Consider the following 13,478-nt stretch of genomic DNA (forward strand, 5'->3'; position numbering starts at 1 on the left):
ACTTGTAACAGAGTATATCTACACTGCAGTATTGATACTTTTACTTTAGTAAAACATTTGAGTTATTTTTCCACCACAGTCTGATCATCAGACTGAAGCATGAAGAGGCAGTCCACTCAGAGAGGGTATCAAGAAGACTCACTCCAAAACCAACTCACCCCATTGCTAGGAAAACTCACTCCGGAAAACTCACCCCACAGGGTAGGAAAACTCACCCCCAAGATTTTCGGGGGTAGGAAAACTCACCCCAGGACCTGAGAAAACTCACTCCGGAAAACTCACCCCAATGGTTTTTAACTTTGTGAGCTTTCCATTTTCACAGAATGCTTGGGGTAAAACTTTTTCAGTCATCCGCGGACTTCTTTTTTTCGCCGATAAAGTATAGTTTTGGACCATGACGGAGGCGCGCCGACTCAGCAGACCTTGAGGCTGAGGAGTTGCACCCGAGCGCCTCCAGGCGCGAGTGCCCGCAACGACCAGCCGATGGTCTGCTAGTCGAATCAGCGCCGTCCGAGTTATGTACCGATAGGGACAGAATAGTAAATATTTTTGGTGGGGACTGCGTTTGCCCCACTGACTGCGTTTGCCCCACTGACTGCGTTTGCCCCAACTGCCACTCAAAGTGACTACTGGCCAATCACAGTGCGTCTCCCCCGGGGTGAGTTTTCCTACCCCCGGGGTGAGTTTTCCTACCCCCGGGGTGAGTGTTCCGGAGTGAGTTTTCTCAGGTCCTGGGGTGAGTTTACCCACCCCCCGGGGTGAGTGTTCCTAGCTCCGGGGTGAGTTTTCCTTTTTGAGTTGGGGTGAGTTGGTTTTGGAGTGAGTCTTCTTGTATTCCTCAGAGAGTGGTGTATGATCCAGCTAGCCTGGGACCAGACGAAATTGCGAGTGCAAAAAAAAATTGCACTCTGTGATTTGGGTCTGGCACCGCTGCATAGAGAATCCATTTCCTGCTCCAGAAGACGTGGGTGACCAATCAGGGCCCAGTATTCGAATATGGGAGAGGGAGACTGTAATTGGTAGTTGGTTGTAGGTCTAACCAATTGCGTCGAGGGCCATATTTTGATCCCGCCCCTTGGGAAAAAAAATCTTCCTCATGGAAGCACCAGACTCATATCCACGCAATGTGGTATAGTCTGGCTACGCGAGGCTATGATCCAGCAGCTGTCAGTGTGTCTGTAGTGTTCTCATCCATGTGGATTTATTTCAACATATTCCTGCTGATATGGAGCTGCTACAATACACAAGAGACAGGTAACCAGGGCAGGGCTGTGAATGGTTCATGAAAATAGCCGATCTAAAAGCCCACAGTGCGTCGCGATGCGACATATTGTGAGCTTGTAGATCTGCTATTTTCAAAAGATTGTATACAATTTATACATTTGAGAACTTGAGGGACATTCTGCATAATGAGCACTTTTACTTTTGTACATTAAGTACATTTTGATACAATTACTTTTGTACTTTTACTCAAGTACATTTTTAATACAGGACTTTTACCTGTAACAGAGTATATCTACATTGCAGTATTGATACTTTTACTTAAGTAAACATTTGAGTAGCTCACGTCTGAGCTTGTAGATCGGCTATTTTCAAATAGCCAAGTATAAAATAGGGCTAAGGCTAAGGTGGTTCATGTATGTTTTATAATGTAATCATTTGTATCTGCAAAGTAACTAGAAACTAAAGTTTTCAAATAATTGTAGTGGAGTAAAAGTAAAATAATTGCCTCTGAGATGTAGTTGAGTAGAAGCAAAAGTATTGAAGATTGGAAATACTCCAGTAAAGTAAAAGTACCTCAAAATTGTACTTAAGTACAGTACTTGAGTAAATGTACTTTGTTACTTTACACGACTGGGCAAACTCCTACTTTTATGCAAATCGGGTGCATGGGTGGCTGCGGCTACAAGCTATTGTTCCAAGTAGGCCTACATTTGGCTACTCAGCGCTGCATGAATGCAAAGTAGCCATAAGCGTTTGGTTTATGGGAAACACACTCTGCATGGCTGGAAACGTTTTATGATCATGGGCAAAGCCTATACTGTCGGTTCACCTGTTCTTTAACAAGTATGTTTGTTTAATTTTTAATTACATTGAATGTGTAATGTGATGCCGAAACGGTGGTGGTATAATGAAATGTAATAGCATAATAGACGACACCTGCGTTGCTAGGATGTTACCACAGCAACCATGGGCGCTATCGCTATACATGAATCCACGGAGTGCTGCCCTGTAGGTGGCGCAACCATTGCTCAGTCAGCTGCTGCTGCGGTGTCAGTCAGCTGCAGTCACTAACTGCTCACGTTACTCTCTTACCCGTCAATCCAGGTACTCATGCTGTTAGTCACTGGCTGTCAGTTTGATGACTTCGTTTTTCACAACCAAGTTAGTGTTAGTTAGTAAAAGTTAGTAATAAACCAAGCAGGTAAAGAGTAACGTCAACAGACGGACATAACTGACAGCCAGTGACTAACACCATGAGTACCTGGATTGACGGGTAAAAGAGTAACGTGAGCAGTTAGTGACTGCAGCTTACTGACACCGCGGCAGCAGCTGACTGAGTCTGACACCGCAGCAATGGTGTTGCACCTACAGGGCAGCGCTCCGTGAATTTGTGTATACCCAGGACAATCAGTGATGGAAGAAGTACTGGAATTGACTCGAGTAAAAGTATAAAAGTATTGGCTTCAAAATGTACTTGAAGTACCAAGAGTAAAAGCACTCGTTATGCAGAATGTCCTATTTCTATGATTATTATTATTATTATTATTATTATTATTATTTGAAGACTGGACTATTCGTGGCTATTTTGGGGGAACATGGGTACAATTTGAGGAATACTTCACTTCAGTCACATCTCTGACACACCCAGACTTACTATAAGGGTAGTAAATCTGTCCAGTGTTACAACAAAATAAATTGTATAGCAGCTAAACATCAAACCTTATAGCATCTGTCTAAATAACAAGCTCTCTAAGCAGAATGCATAGCATGAGTGGACAAGCAAACATGAAAAGTGAAAGACCACTACTAACACTAAATCCATCACGTTTTGTTTTAAGGAGAACATCAGGTGATTCGGTCGTCTCAGACCGTTCTGGCCAAAGTGGGGGATGAAGCCATCCTTCCATGTCACATTGAACCTTCTGTCAATGTGGTCAAGATGACAGTGGAGTGGACCAGACCTGACCTGAAGCCAGACTACGTGAACATGTTACAAGATGGACATGTTATTACACACTCCATAAACCCTCTGTACCAACATAGAACATCTCTGTTCCATGATGAACTGTCTCATGGTAACATCTCACTGAAGATCTCCAGGGTGCAGCTCTACGACGAGGGAACGTTCAGGTGTTTTGTTCCAACCCTGCACAGCAGGGCTTTGATACAACTCCTTGTTGGTAAGATTTACTGGTCAACACATGGATGGGAAAACAGACTTCTTGTTTTTTAACAAGTCTTAAGAGATTTGACTTGTGAGCTGTTTCACTGCTATGCACATCTCAGACAGACAGACAGACAGACAGACAGACAGACAGACAGACAGACATGTTTGTTTGTTTGTTTGTTTGTTTGTTTGTTTGTTTGTTTGTTTGTTTGTTTGATTGATTGATTGATTGATTGATTGATTGATTGATTGATAATACTTTATTTAGAAGTTTGCAGAAAAAAAGCACGTGAAAGTACAGTTCAAATGCAAGGTCAACTAAATAGGAGCCTATGGCTTGTTTCAATTGGGGTCCTTTGTATTCAATTCATAGTGACATTAAATGACAGACAGATACACCACTATGGTGAACATCATATAAACAGTTTAAAAATAAGGAAAACAAAAAATATGTACAGTAAACAGTTCGAGGGGGGGCTAGGTTATGACTTTTACAGGGGCCAGTTTCGAATTGCAGCCACCTGAAGGCACTCTTTTAGTAATGTGTTTCTGTGTTGTTGCAGGGTCTGTGTCTCAGCCAGTGATCTCTCTAAATGGACCAAAAGACAACGGCTTATCTCTGACGTGTGATTCTGGCTGCTGGTATCCACAACCTGAGTCGTCCTGGCTCGACAGTGAAGGCGACCTGGTCCCTGTTGAACCCTCAGTGGTAGACAGACTGTCACAATTCTGCTACGCTGTCCGGACCAATGTGACGGTGACGCAACCTGGGAACCTGACCTGCAGAGTTCGCCTGCCGCACATCAACCACACTGCTGACGTGCACAGAGTCATCCCAGGTAATGAATATCTTCCATCACTCTGTACCTTCAGAAGCCACTGTAAACACCTGTCTTTTACACAAAGCCAGTTAGTAGTGTCAGGTACAGGCAATATGGAAGTCTGGCAATTTTTCATTCAGACAAATTAGTTAGTATTTCTAGAATATACAATCAGTGTCTTTTATCTTCTATGAAAGTCAGGTCATGTATTCATGTTTCCATGATGCATACATATTTTATTTTAGTGTTCTACTCTAAGGCAGTTATTTGTGGTACACAATCATATAGCACTTTATAATAACTATACACTATTAAGCATTAGTTAAGCATTAGTAAAGGCTTAACTCATCATGAATGTATCAATAGTAAAGCATTATACATTCATTACTAAGCATTAGTAAACACAGTTTAGAGCGGCTTCACACTATGGTCCCGGGTGCGCACCCCGGACCACATGGCAGATGTTGTGGTAGTGTGAACGTAGCGAACCGTTCCCCGTAACGCATCACCGTACCGTACCCGAAACCACCTTGGGAGGTAGTCTCTGGTCCGATTGCTGCAGAGTCGGGAACGGAACGCGGCAGTGTGAATCCATCCGTACCAAGAGAAGGAAGTGGACTGCTAATCATATATTATTTATATATTTTTTATAATGACGCATTATTTTAGCTGGGTTATACCTTCTCATATTTCTACTTGAATGTTGACACGAAATAATAATCCTGCTAGTGTTTGAGTAGCGCGAGCCGTGAAAAATAATAAACAAAAAACACAACGTATTTATAAGGATAAATACACCAAGGATTAGTCTGTGACGTCAACTGCTAAAATACCAAGGATGCGTCCGTGACGCCAATATCATATGAACAGACGACGGTACATTTCGAGGTTTCAAAGACCAGTGCACACACTGCTTTGGTTGTGTATTGTTGATCTGTTGTTATTATAACTCAAGACAACGTCAGGAACACAGTCAAACTTTATTATTCACTCTAGAGTGACTTTTCTTCTGTGAATGACATTCTCTCTGCCAAAGCCCCATAGTCCACAGCGCCCCCATGAGGCACATATTTACCATTACTGTTAAATGATTTGGTCTCGAGTCTTGGCCAGTGTGAATGCTGGCCAGCCAAGCGTACTCGGGAACGGTTTGATTCAAACGGACCCAGTCTGAAGCCGCCCTTAAACGTTTCAACTATACACTATTAAGCATTACTTAACTCATTCACTGCCAGGAATTAATTAATTAATTAATCCGTCTACTGTACCCTTAACAGCGAAAACGGCAATTTTACTGTACCTTTGAAAAATCATGGAATATTCTCTATGAACCCGATCCTCGCGGGCAGGGGCTCGTTGCACGCACAGGGTCCCCTAGCGTCGGGGAAAAAAAGATGGCCCACCGCAATCCTCCATTCCAGAGCTATGGCTGTTTGAATGTGGCTTGTTTTTTGAAGAACACTTGGACTTTTGTAAATCCTTTGTTATGGAAGCAGATGATAATTTTTTCCTTCTAGTCACGTGATCTCTGAGTGTACACTTCTTCGGTGGTGTTTGGATCATTCACAGGCTGCGGAGCCTGTTTTTTTTTTACGTCCGTGGCGTAAAATCCATTAATTACATCCGTGGCAAAGAATTAGTTAAGCATTAGTGAAATACTTTCATCATGAATTCATCATTACTATAGCATCTCTCATTATCTCTCTCTCTCTCTAGGTGTGATAGTGGATCAGAAGGTCTCTCGTCCAGAGATGTCTCAGGAAGAGTTTGCCGGTAGGCACTGCATCACCACAGCTCATCTACGTTGTTGGACATTTTGAGCATAACAAAGAGACACTTAACCCATTAAAACCGGGAACCCGTCTCAGATATAGAGTGTACCAACGTCGCGTCACCAAAAGTTAGCCACGCCCCCTTTTTCGACGCTACAGCCCTTTGGGGGTCAAACTGTACATGGAGACGGGTTTAAGACTAGAGAGTGACGGTGGTTTGTGTTTGTAAACATTAACTTCTTTGCCGACTACATAGTGATCAGTGCACACTGTACATGTGTGGCTGGGCTATGAGAAAGCAGCTCTCCTCTTGAAGATTGAATACAGTGTGAGGCTAACAATGTATTAAAGAGAAGAGACTAGTATGGCTTGGATCTCAGCTGTACCCTCAACCCTCAGCCCCAATCCTCCCAAAATGTCCGCCGCTACCAAAAGACACTTGTTGACGCCCCCTTCAGGATTTTTTGGTACACCCTATAGCAGATCTACAAGCTCATAGTGCGGCACCGAGTGCCACACTATGAACTTGTAGATCTGCTATTTTTGAAAAATCTTGCAATATAGCCTATTTTCTTTTTTTTAAGCGAACATTTTTAACTCAAATCTTTGCTTGTGGGGGGTCCCTGGAACAACATATTTTGAGATGGGGTCCGTGGCCAGATACATATAATTTTGGGGGTCCTTGACATGAAAAAAGTTTGGGAACCACTGATTATAGCAACATAAGTTTTTTCTAAAAACTGTTAGGATTTAGAAGACATTTGTAGAATCCCCTGAAGCAAAGATTTGTGTAAAAAATGTTCGCTTTAAAAAATATATATTCAAAGATTTTTCAAAAAATAGCAGATACAAGCTCATAGTGTCACCCATAGGGCAATCTGGGAACCCAGCGCCAAATGAAAAGGAAAAACAGCGCCCTCTGCTGTTTTTGATCTCAGTTGGCTCTGGGAGGAAGAAAACGTAGGACCCGTGCGCAAGGAAACCGGGGTTTTGGTCTGCCTTCAGCGCATCACTTCCGGTGGTGCGACTATGTTTATATTCTGAAAAAAGAAAACTCTAAAAAGTACATTAAAAACTGTTATTTAATGAACAATATTAACTCCATGTTATTTTGTCATTGCTAATGCTATTATGTGAGCAAACTTGAACTCATTTGACAAACAGGTCCTCCCCCATGTCTTGTGGTCCAATCAGATCATTGCAAGGCGAGGCCAGAGGTGGGTCCGTGCCGCGCCTCCATAAAGCACTGGTTCTACGACAGCAACGCTGGCACCTGTCAATCATTCATCTACGGAGGCTGCCGCGGCAACAAGAACAACTACAACAACCACGAGAGCTGCATGGCTACCTGCACAGGTCTGTATGTCTGTTTGTCTGTTTGTCTGTTTGTCTTTCAGTCTGTCTCTTTGTATATACTTGTGTAAGTGCATTTTTCGTAAATAATAATATTAAAAACAATAAGTGTTAAATAGCTCTATATCTATATTGTATTGTACTAGAGGTCCGGACGCCCTGTGGGCGCCCTGCCCCCTAGCCGCGCACGGGGCTCTAGTAGCCAAACGAATTCTGTGTGTGCAATGCTTGTTAGTCGCACGATACCTGGCAACCCTGCGGCTGCGTGGCTGCTCCGTTGCAGACAGGCAGAGGCCCAGGCACGGTTTTAACTCAACAGTACAGCGTGTACATGTCCATTGCAACAGTGGTGTGTGTTTCGACACGCGAACCGAAAGCGAAAGCAACAACAGGGTTGAAGGGCTCGCCTCTTTTCTCTTTTTTTTTTAGATGGACACATTTCAATGGCCGCCGCTTCGTTTTCGCTCGGCTGTAGTCGGCTGCACTCGCCTCGGTAGGACCCGGATGAACGACACAGACACATAGACGGCTGTCTATGGCACAGCCATGCATGTGCGCCACTGCCAAATATAATATAGGATATCTGTCCTGTCCTGTATTCTGTCCTGTGTTGTTGTTGTTTTTTTTGTTTGCACCTTACTGTATGTCTAATGATATACATACATACTAAGTGTTACCACTTTCACACCTTATGTTTAACCTCATGTACATACTGTATCTGCCGGTTTTATGTTATGTGCATATTTGTGTATATCTCTATTGATGATGCTTTTAGTGCGAGAGCGCACTCTCCACTCGGACGCTCAGACCACAACATAGTCTTTCTGCTTCCGCACTACAAGCCGGAGCTGAAGCGATCCAAACCGCAGACCCACTGCGCCCCCCAGTGGTCGGAGGACGCAATCGCACAGCTGCAGGGCTCTCTGGCATGCACGGACTGGGACGTCTTCCAAGGCGACCTGGATGAGAAGGTTTCCGTGATCACCGACTACATCAAGTTCTGTATCACCACCACTATACCCACAAAGACAATAAAAAAATATCCAAACTCCAAACCTTGGATTACTCCTCATATTAAACATAGTCTCAGAGAAAAGCAGAAGGCATTTCAACGCCAGGATTGGGCCGCCCTCAAAATTATTGATGGGAAAATTAAGAATGAAATTCTTAATGCCAAACTCAAATACAAAAACAGTCTAGAACAGGAGTTTAGTAACATGAACACAAAACAAGCTTTCAATAAAGTCAAAATTCTAACCGGTGGTGAGACAAGACAAAATAACTGTACAACTCCAGATCCTACCACCTTTGCAAACACACTGAATACTTTTTATAAACGTTTTGACAGTCAGGACTACTCTGCTGCCTGTGAGGAACTATTGGGAGCCCTCCCCTTCCAGGAGCCTTCACATCCCCCATTCACCCAGGAGGATGTACGACAGCTGCTGGCTAGGTGTAAGCCTGGCAAGGCGCCAGGGCCGGATGGCATCTCGGCAAAGGTGCTCAAGCTCTGTGCCATGGAGCTCTCCCCCATCCTTCACTCCATCTTTTGGGAATCCTACAGGACAGTGTCTGTACCCACCCTCTGGAAAACATCCACCATCATACCGGTACCCAAGAAACCCCGCCCCTCAGAACCCAACCACTATAGACCGGTTGCACTAACATCAATAATGATGAAACTCCTGGAAAGACTGATACTGAACATCATCCTGCCAGCTGTCAGGTCACAGCTGGACCCGTATCAGTTTGCCTACAGGGCCAAGAGGGGGACAGAGGATGCTGTGGCATGCCTCCTTCATCCCCTTCTACAACACCTGGATTCATCAAAGGACAATTTTGCCTCTATTCTCTTTGTTGACTTTAGTTCTGCCTTTAACACTATTCAACGCCATCACATGATCAAGAAACTGCATCACCTCAGCATCCCCCCACTCCTCATCCACTGGATTCACAGTTTTCTGAGTAATAGACCACAAACAGTTAAAGTAGGCTCATCATTTTCATCAACTGTCATTACCAACACAGGTGCCCCTCAGGGCTGTGTTCTCAGTCCCTTCCTCTACACATTATACACAAATGACTGTTTCAGCCCCTCACCCACCAACATCACATACTTTAAATACTCTGATGACACTGCCATTCTTGGACTGCTCAATGACAATAACTCTATCACGGACTTTCATAACACCATCTCTCATTTCACACAGTGGTGCACTGACAACTACTTGGAGTTGAATGTGGCCAAAACAAAAGAACTGGTCATTAACACAACCCAAACTGGACTCAACCCACTCCTCATTCATGGTAAAACAATAGAACAGGTTGACAGTTTCACATATCTTGGACCCACACTGGACAACAGACTCAGATTTGATCAACACATCACATCTATCCATAAACGTTTTCAGCAAAGACTTTATGTGATCCGCAAGTTAAGATCATTATTGCCCCTCATCTTCTGCTATTACTGTTCAAAAGTATCATTCAACCCGTTTTGTTGTATTGTTCCGCATGTTTTTTCACCATACTGTCCATGCCAAACAGAAACAAACTTTACAGTATCACCCGTATTGCCTCCAAAATCATCGGACTTCCCATACCCACACTTGCTGATATGAACAATAAGGCCATTACACGCTTAGCACTTTCAATAACAAATGACACTGATCATCCCCTGTATCGCTACTTTGACCTCATGCCATCTGGTCGGAGATACAGAACCTTAAAGTGGAAAAAGGTTACTTTTAGCAGGAGTTTTGTCCCCTCAGCCATCGCGGCATTAAACAAACTGCCCCGTCCATAAGAGGGTTTTCTGTGTACAGTCGGGACCTCATGTCTTTGTCTTTGTGATATGTTGTTTTTGTTGTTATGTTTGTTTTGTTGTTTTGTTGTAACGAACAGACCTGTGAAGACAATTTTCCCCTTGGGGACAATAAACGATATTATTATCTCTGCTGTCGGGCAATCAAAAATGTCATGAATTAAAAGAAAGAAAACAACATGTTTTTAGAACAACACAATACTGCCACATTAAAGTTGGTATGGTGGGGGGGGGGGGCACGGTGGCGCAGCTGGTAGCGCTGGGGTAACCCTCGGTGGGGTTGGCTAAAGGGCCTTTCTATGTGGAGTTTGCATGTTCTCCCCGTGTCCCCTGGGGAGAACATGAGACGTTCTCATCAACATTGAGCATGAGCTCAGAAAAAAAAACGATAGCTCAATAGCACTGATTTATTACAAAAAACATACAAAAAAGTAGAAAAATGTAGTTGTTTCTGCCCGACAGTGACGACATGTACATATCCTGATATGTTCAGTTATCTTTGACATGCTTATTTAATGTTTGATTTCCTTTCTCCCTGCCCCACCCCCACCCTCCAAATAAATATATGGAGCTAAAAATGAATTTAGCATTTTTAGACCTATAAAGCTGTTTGATTCTGATCCTGATTGTGATTTAGTGTAAAGGTATAGGGCACTTACATTCAAGTATTTATTGATTCATTATTATTTTTTAGCAATGATAAAGTATTGTTTTACTTCTAGGTAACAACTGCAAACAATACTTTATCATTATTTATTTATTTTTAAAGTATTTTAACACCTCGTTAAATGTTCTTTCAGTGTATGATGATGATAACAGTTATGTGTCATTACTCACTGTCTTTCAGAGGGAACCGTTGAAACTCGAGGGACCGACAGAATAGGGATTACAGGGATTACAGTATTTGTCGTGTTGGTGGTGTTGGTGGTGGCAGTTATGCTGATATATTCATATTGGAAAAAGCAGAGCAAAACTAGTAAGTGTTGAACTGATTTGTTGACTAGTTAATTTTTCAAATGTATGTTTGATCCATTCATCTACTGCATGTATCTATAATGATAACCAGTGGTGTAAAGTACATTTACTCAAGTACTGTACACGTTTGAGAATGTTTTTACTTTACTGGCGTGTTTCCAATTTTCAATACATGTTCTTTTACTCCTCTACAACTCAGAGGCAAATATTATACTTTTACTCCACTACAATTATTTGAAAACTTTAGTTACTAGTTACTTTGTAGATTTTGATTATTATTACAAAACATGCATTAACCGCTTCCTCCCTATATACTTTGGCTATTTGAAAATACCTGGTCTACAAGCTCACAACGCGTCGCAAAGCTAGATCTATATCTATTTTAATGTGAATACTTTTGTACTTTTACTCAAGTACGATAAGATACGATAATACGATAATACTTTATTGTCCGTTTACACTGAAATTTGTCTTGCGACCCAACAGCCATGTATGCAACATATAACAGTACACACATTTGACATGACACAAGAAAACAACAAAATACATACATAAAGACATGCAAAGACAAGAGCAATGTCCACCACTCAGCCTACCCCTGGCCTATAACTCCTGATTAAGCCTCAATGTCGTCTGATGGACAAAGGACCTCTTCAGTTTGACCTTATTGTATGTTGGAACACCGTATCTCCTTCCTGAAGGCAGCAACCTATATTCTCCATACAAAGCATGGCTAGTGTTTGAAGTAATATTCCTTGCCAACCTTAATCATACTGTTAATTCAAGTAATTCTGGTATTCAAGTAAATCTTGAATACCAGACTGTTTTTGAATACCGGAGTATTTCTACATTGTGGTATTGGTACTTTTACAAAATGTGAGTACTTCTTCCACCACTGATGATAACAATGTGAAGATTATAATGATTATTGTCTCCTCACTGACCAATCACTGTCTCACACGTAAAACTTTACAGAACAAAATGCTGACTCCCACGGATATCACGAAGGTAAGTGTGTGTGTGTGTGTGTGCATGCGTGCGTGCGTACGTATGTGTGTCTGTATGGAACTTGTGACTGTAAGTTCATGCCTTAGGCCTATACAGCAAGATCAGATAATAATATAATCCAATATTCCTATGTTTCAGGTGAACAAGAGGACAACCAACGATAGAAAAAAAAGAAAATTAAAAAGTAGCACTTGGCAACCCACCTCAACTTGACAGCTGACTTCCTATGTAAAACCCAGTGCAGCCGTGGTGTCATAATGGACAGTGATTTTAAATTGGACAAGCAGATACTAGGATAAACGCTTAAGAATCAGCCTTCTTTGAATTACGGCTTTTATCCAAGGTCACGTTTTTTTTGCTGTTTAAGGGTGATACGTGCTTTTATTACTGGAATACTGACTTCATACCAGTATCACCCATGCCTCCCTCTCTCGCCTGCAGCTGGTCCAAAAATGCTGCCGCACGCCTCTTGACAGGAACTCGAAAGGGAGAACACGTGACCCTCCATTCTGGCCTTCCTCCACTGGCGTTTTAGGATTCATTTTAACCTATTAAGACCGGTAAATCATCTAGGTCAAACAGGTGAAACAGTCTTCTCTGTTAGAGCCTCCCATCACTGGAATAGTCTCCCTACAGAAGTAAGAGAGACCACCAACTATCTCACCTTCAAAATGCAACCTTAAGCGATGGCTTAAAGCAAGCCAAATTTGTAATCATGGGTAATTATCAGCTCCATTAATCACTGGTGTCTCTTCTCCTATTTTACTGTATTTGTTCTTCTGTACTATGTCTACTTGTCTTGTATTGTATTGTATTGATGATGTCTGTTTTTGTATGGATAACTATACCACCATTGTTAACAGCCTGCTCAGTCCCTTCAACATCACTGAGGTCAGCTGACAGCTTGTCATCCCTAAGACAGGGTTTTCCTCAGTTCTACCTGTTTTTAAAATCTTTCAATCTTAAAACTCTGTTTTATTCTCTGTTGTTTTAAAATGTGCTTTATAAATGAAGTTAGATTGGATTTGGACCGTTAAGAGGGAATTGTTATGGAACCGGAATCGTTAAAATCCTCAAGGATCCCCAGTTGTCCCTGGTATGAAATATAATGTTTGAGAAGCACTGACTGTAATTGCGTGGCAGGACCACTAGGGGGCATAAGTACACCACTCACCAAGCTGTATGTTGACTCTATGTCTGTTTGTGTAAATATGTAGATGCATAGACTTTTGTTTGTCTATGGAAATAACAAAAATGATATTGTACCCACTGTTTTACTTCTGTAAACCTGTGATGTGACAATAAAGCTGATTCTGATTGTGAGTGGTTTAAAC

General features: G+C 42.2%; 3 protein-coding genes across 3 annotated transcripts in view; 2 read left to right on the forward strand and 1 right to left on the reverse strand.

The window, feature by feature from the left end:
• The window catches only part of LOC308090414 (V-set domain-containing T-cell activation inhibitor 1-like), a 183,593-nt gene that overhangs the window by 73,840 nt on the left and 96,275 nt on the right, over positions 1-13,478 (reverse strand). The window lies entirely within an intron of this gene.
• Positions 1,125-5,737, forward strand: LOC308090103 (butyrophilin subfamily 3 member A3-like; the record flags this gene model as incomplete). Its single annotated transcript, XM_080435130.1, has 4 exons — positions 1,125-1,254; positions 3,063-3,404; positions 3,955-4,230; positions 5,730-5,737. 4 exons carry the CDS (start codon positions 1,125-1,127, stop codon positions 5,735-5,737), a joined length of 756 nt encoding a protein of 251 aa, XP_080291256.1.
• Positions 5,943-12,890, forward strand: LOC308090528 (uncharacterized protein). Its single transcript, XM_080435739.1, has 5 exons — positions 5,943-5,985; positions 7,179-7,340; positions 11,009-11,137; positions 12,112-12,144; positions 12,283-12,890. Exons 1-5 carry the CDS (start codon positions 5,964-5,966, stop codon positions 12,306-12,308), a joined length of 372 nt encoding a protein of 123 aa, XP_080291865.1. The 5' UTR covers positions 5,943-5,963; the 3' UTR covers positions 12,309-12,890.

This window comes from Gymnoscopelus braueri (assembly GCF_963280865.1).
Source record: "Gymnoscopelus braueri genome assembly, chromosome: 8".
NCBI classification, from domain to species: domain Eukaryota; kingdom Metazoa; phylum Chordata; class Actinopteri; order Myctophiformes; family Myctophidae; genus Gymnoscopelus; species Gymnoscopelus braueri.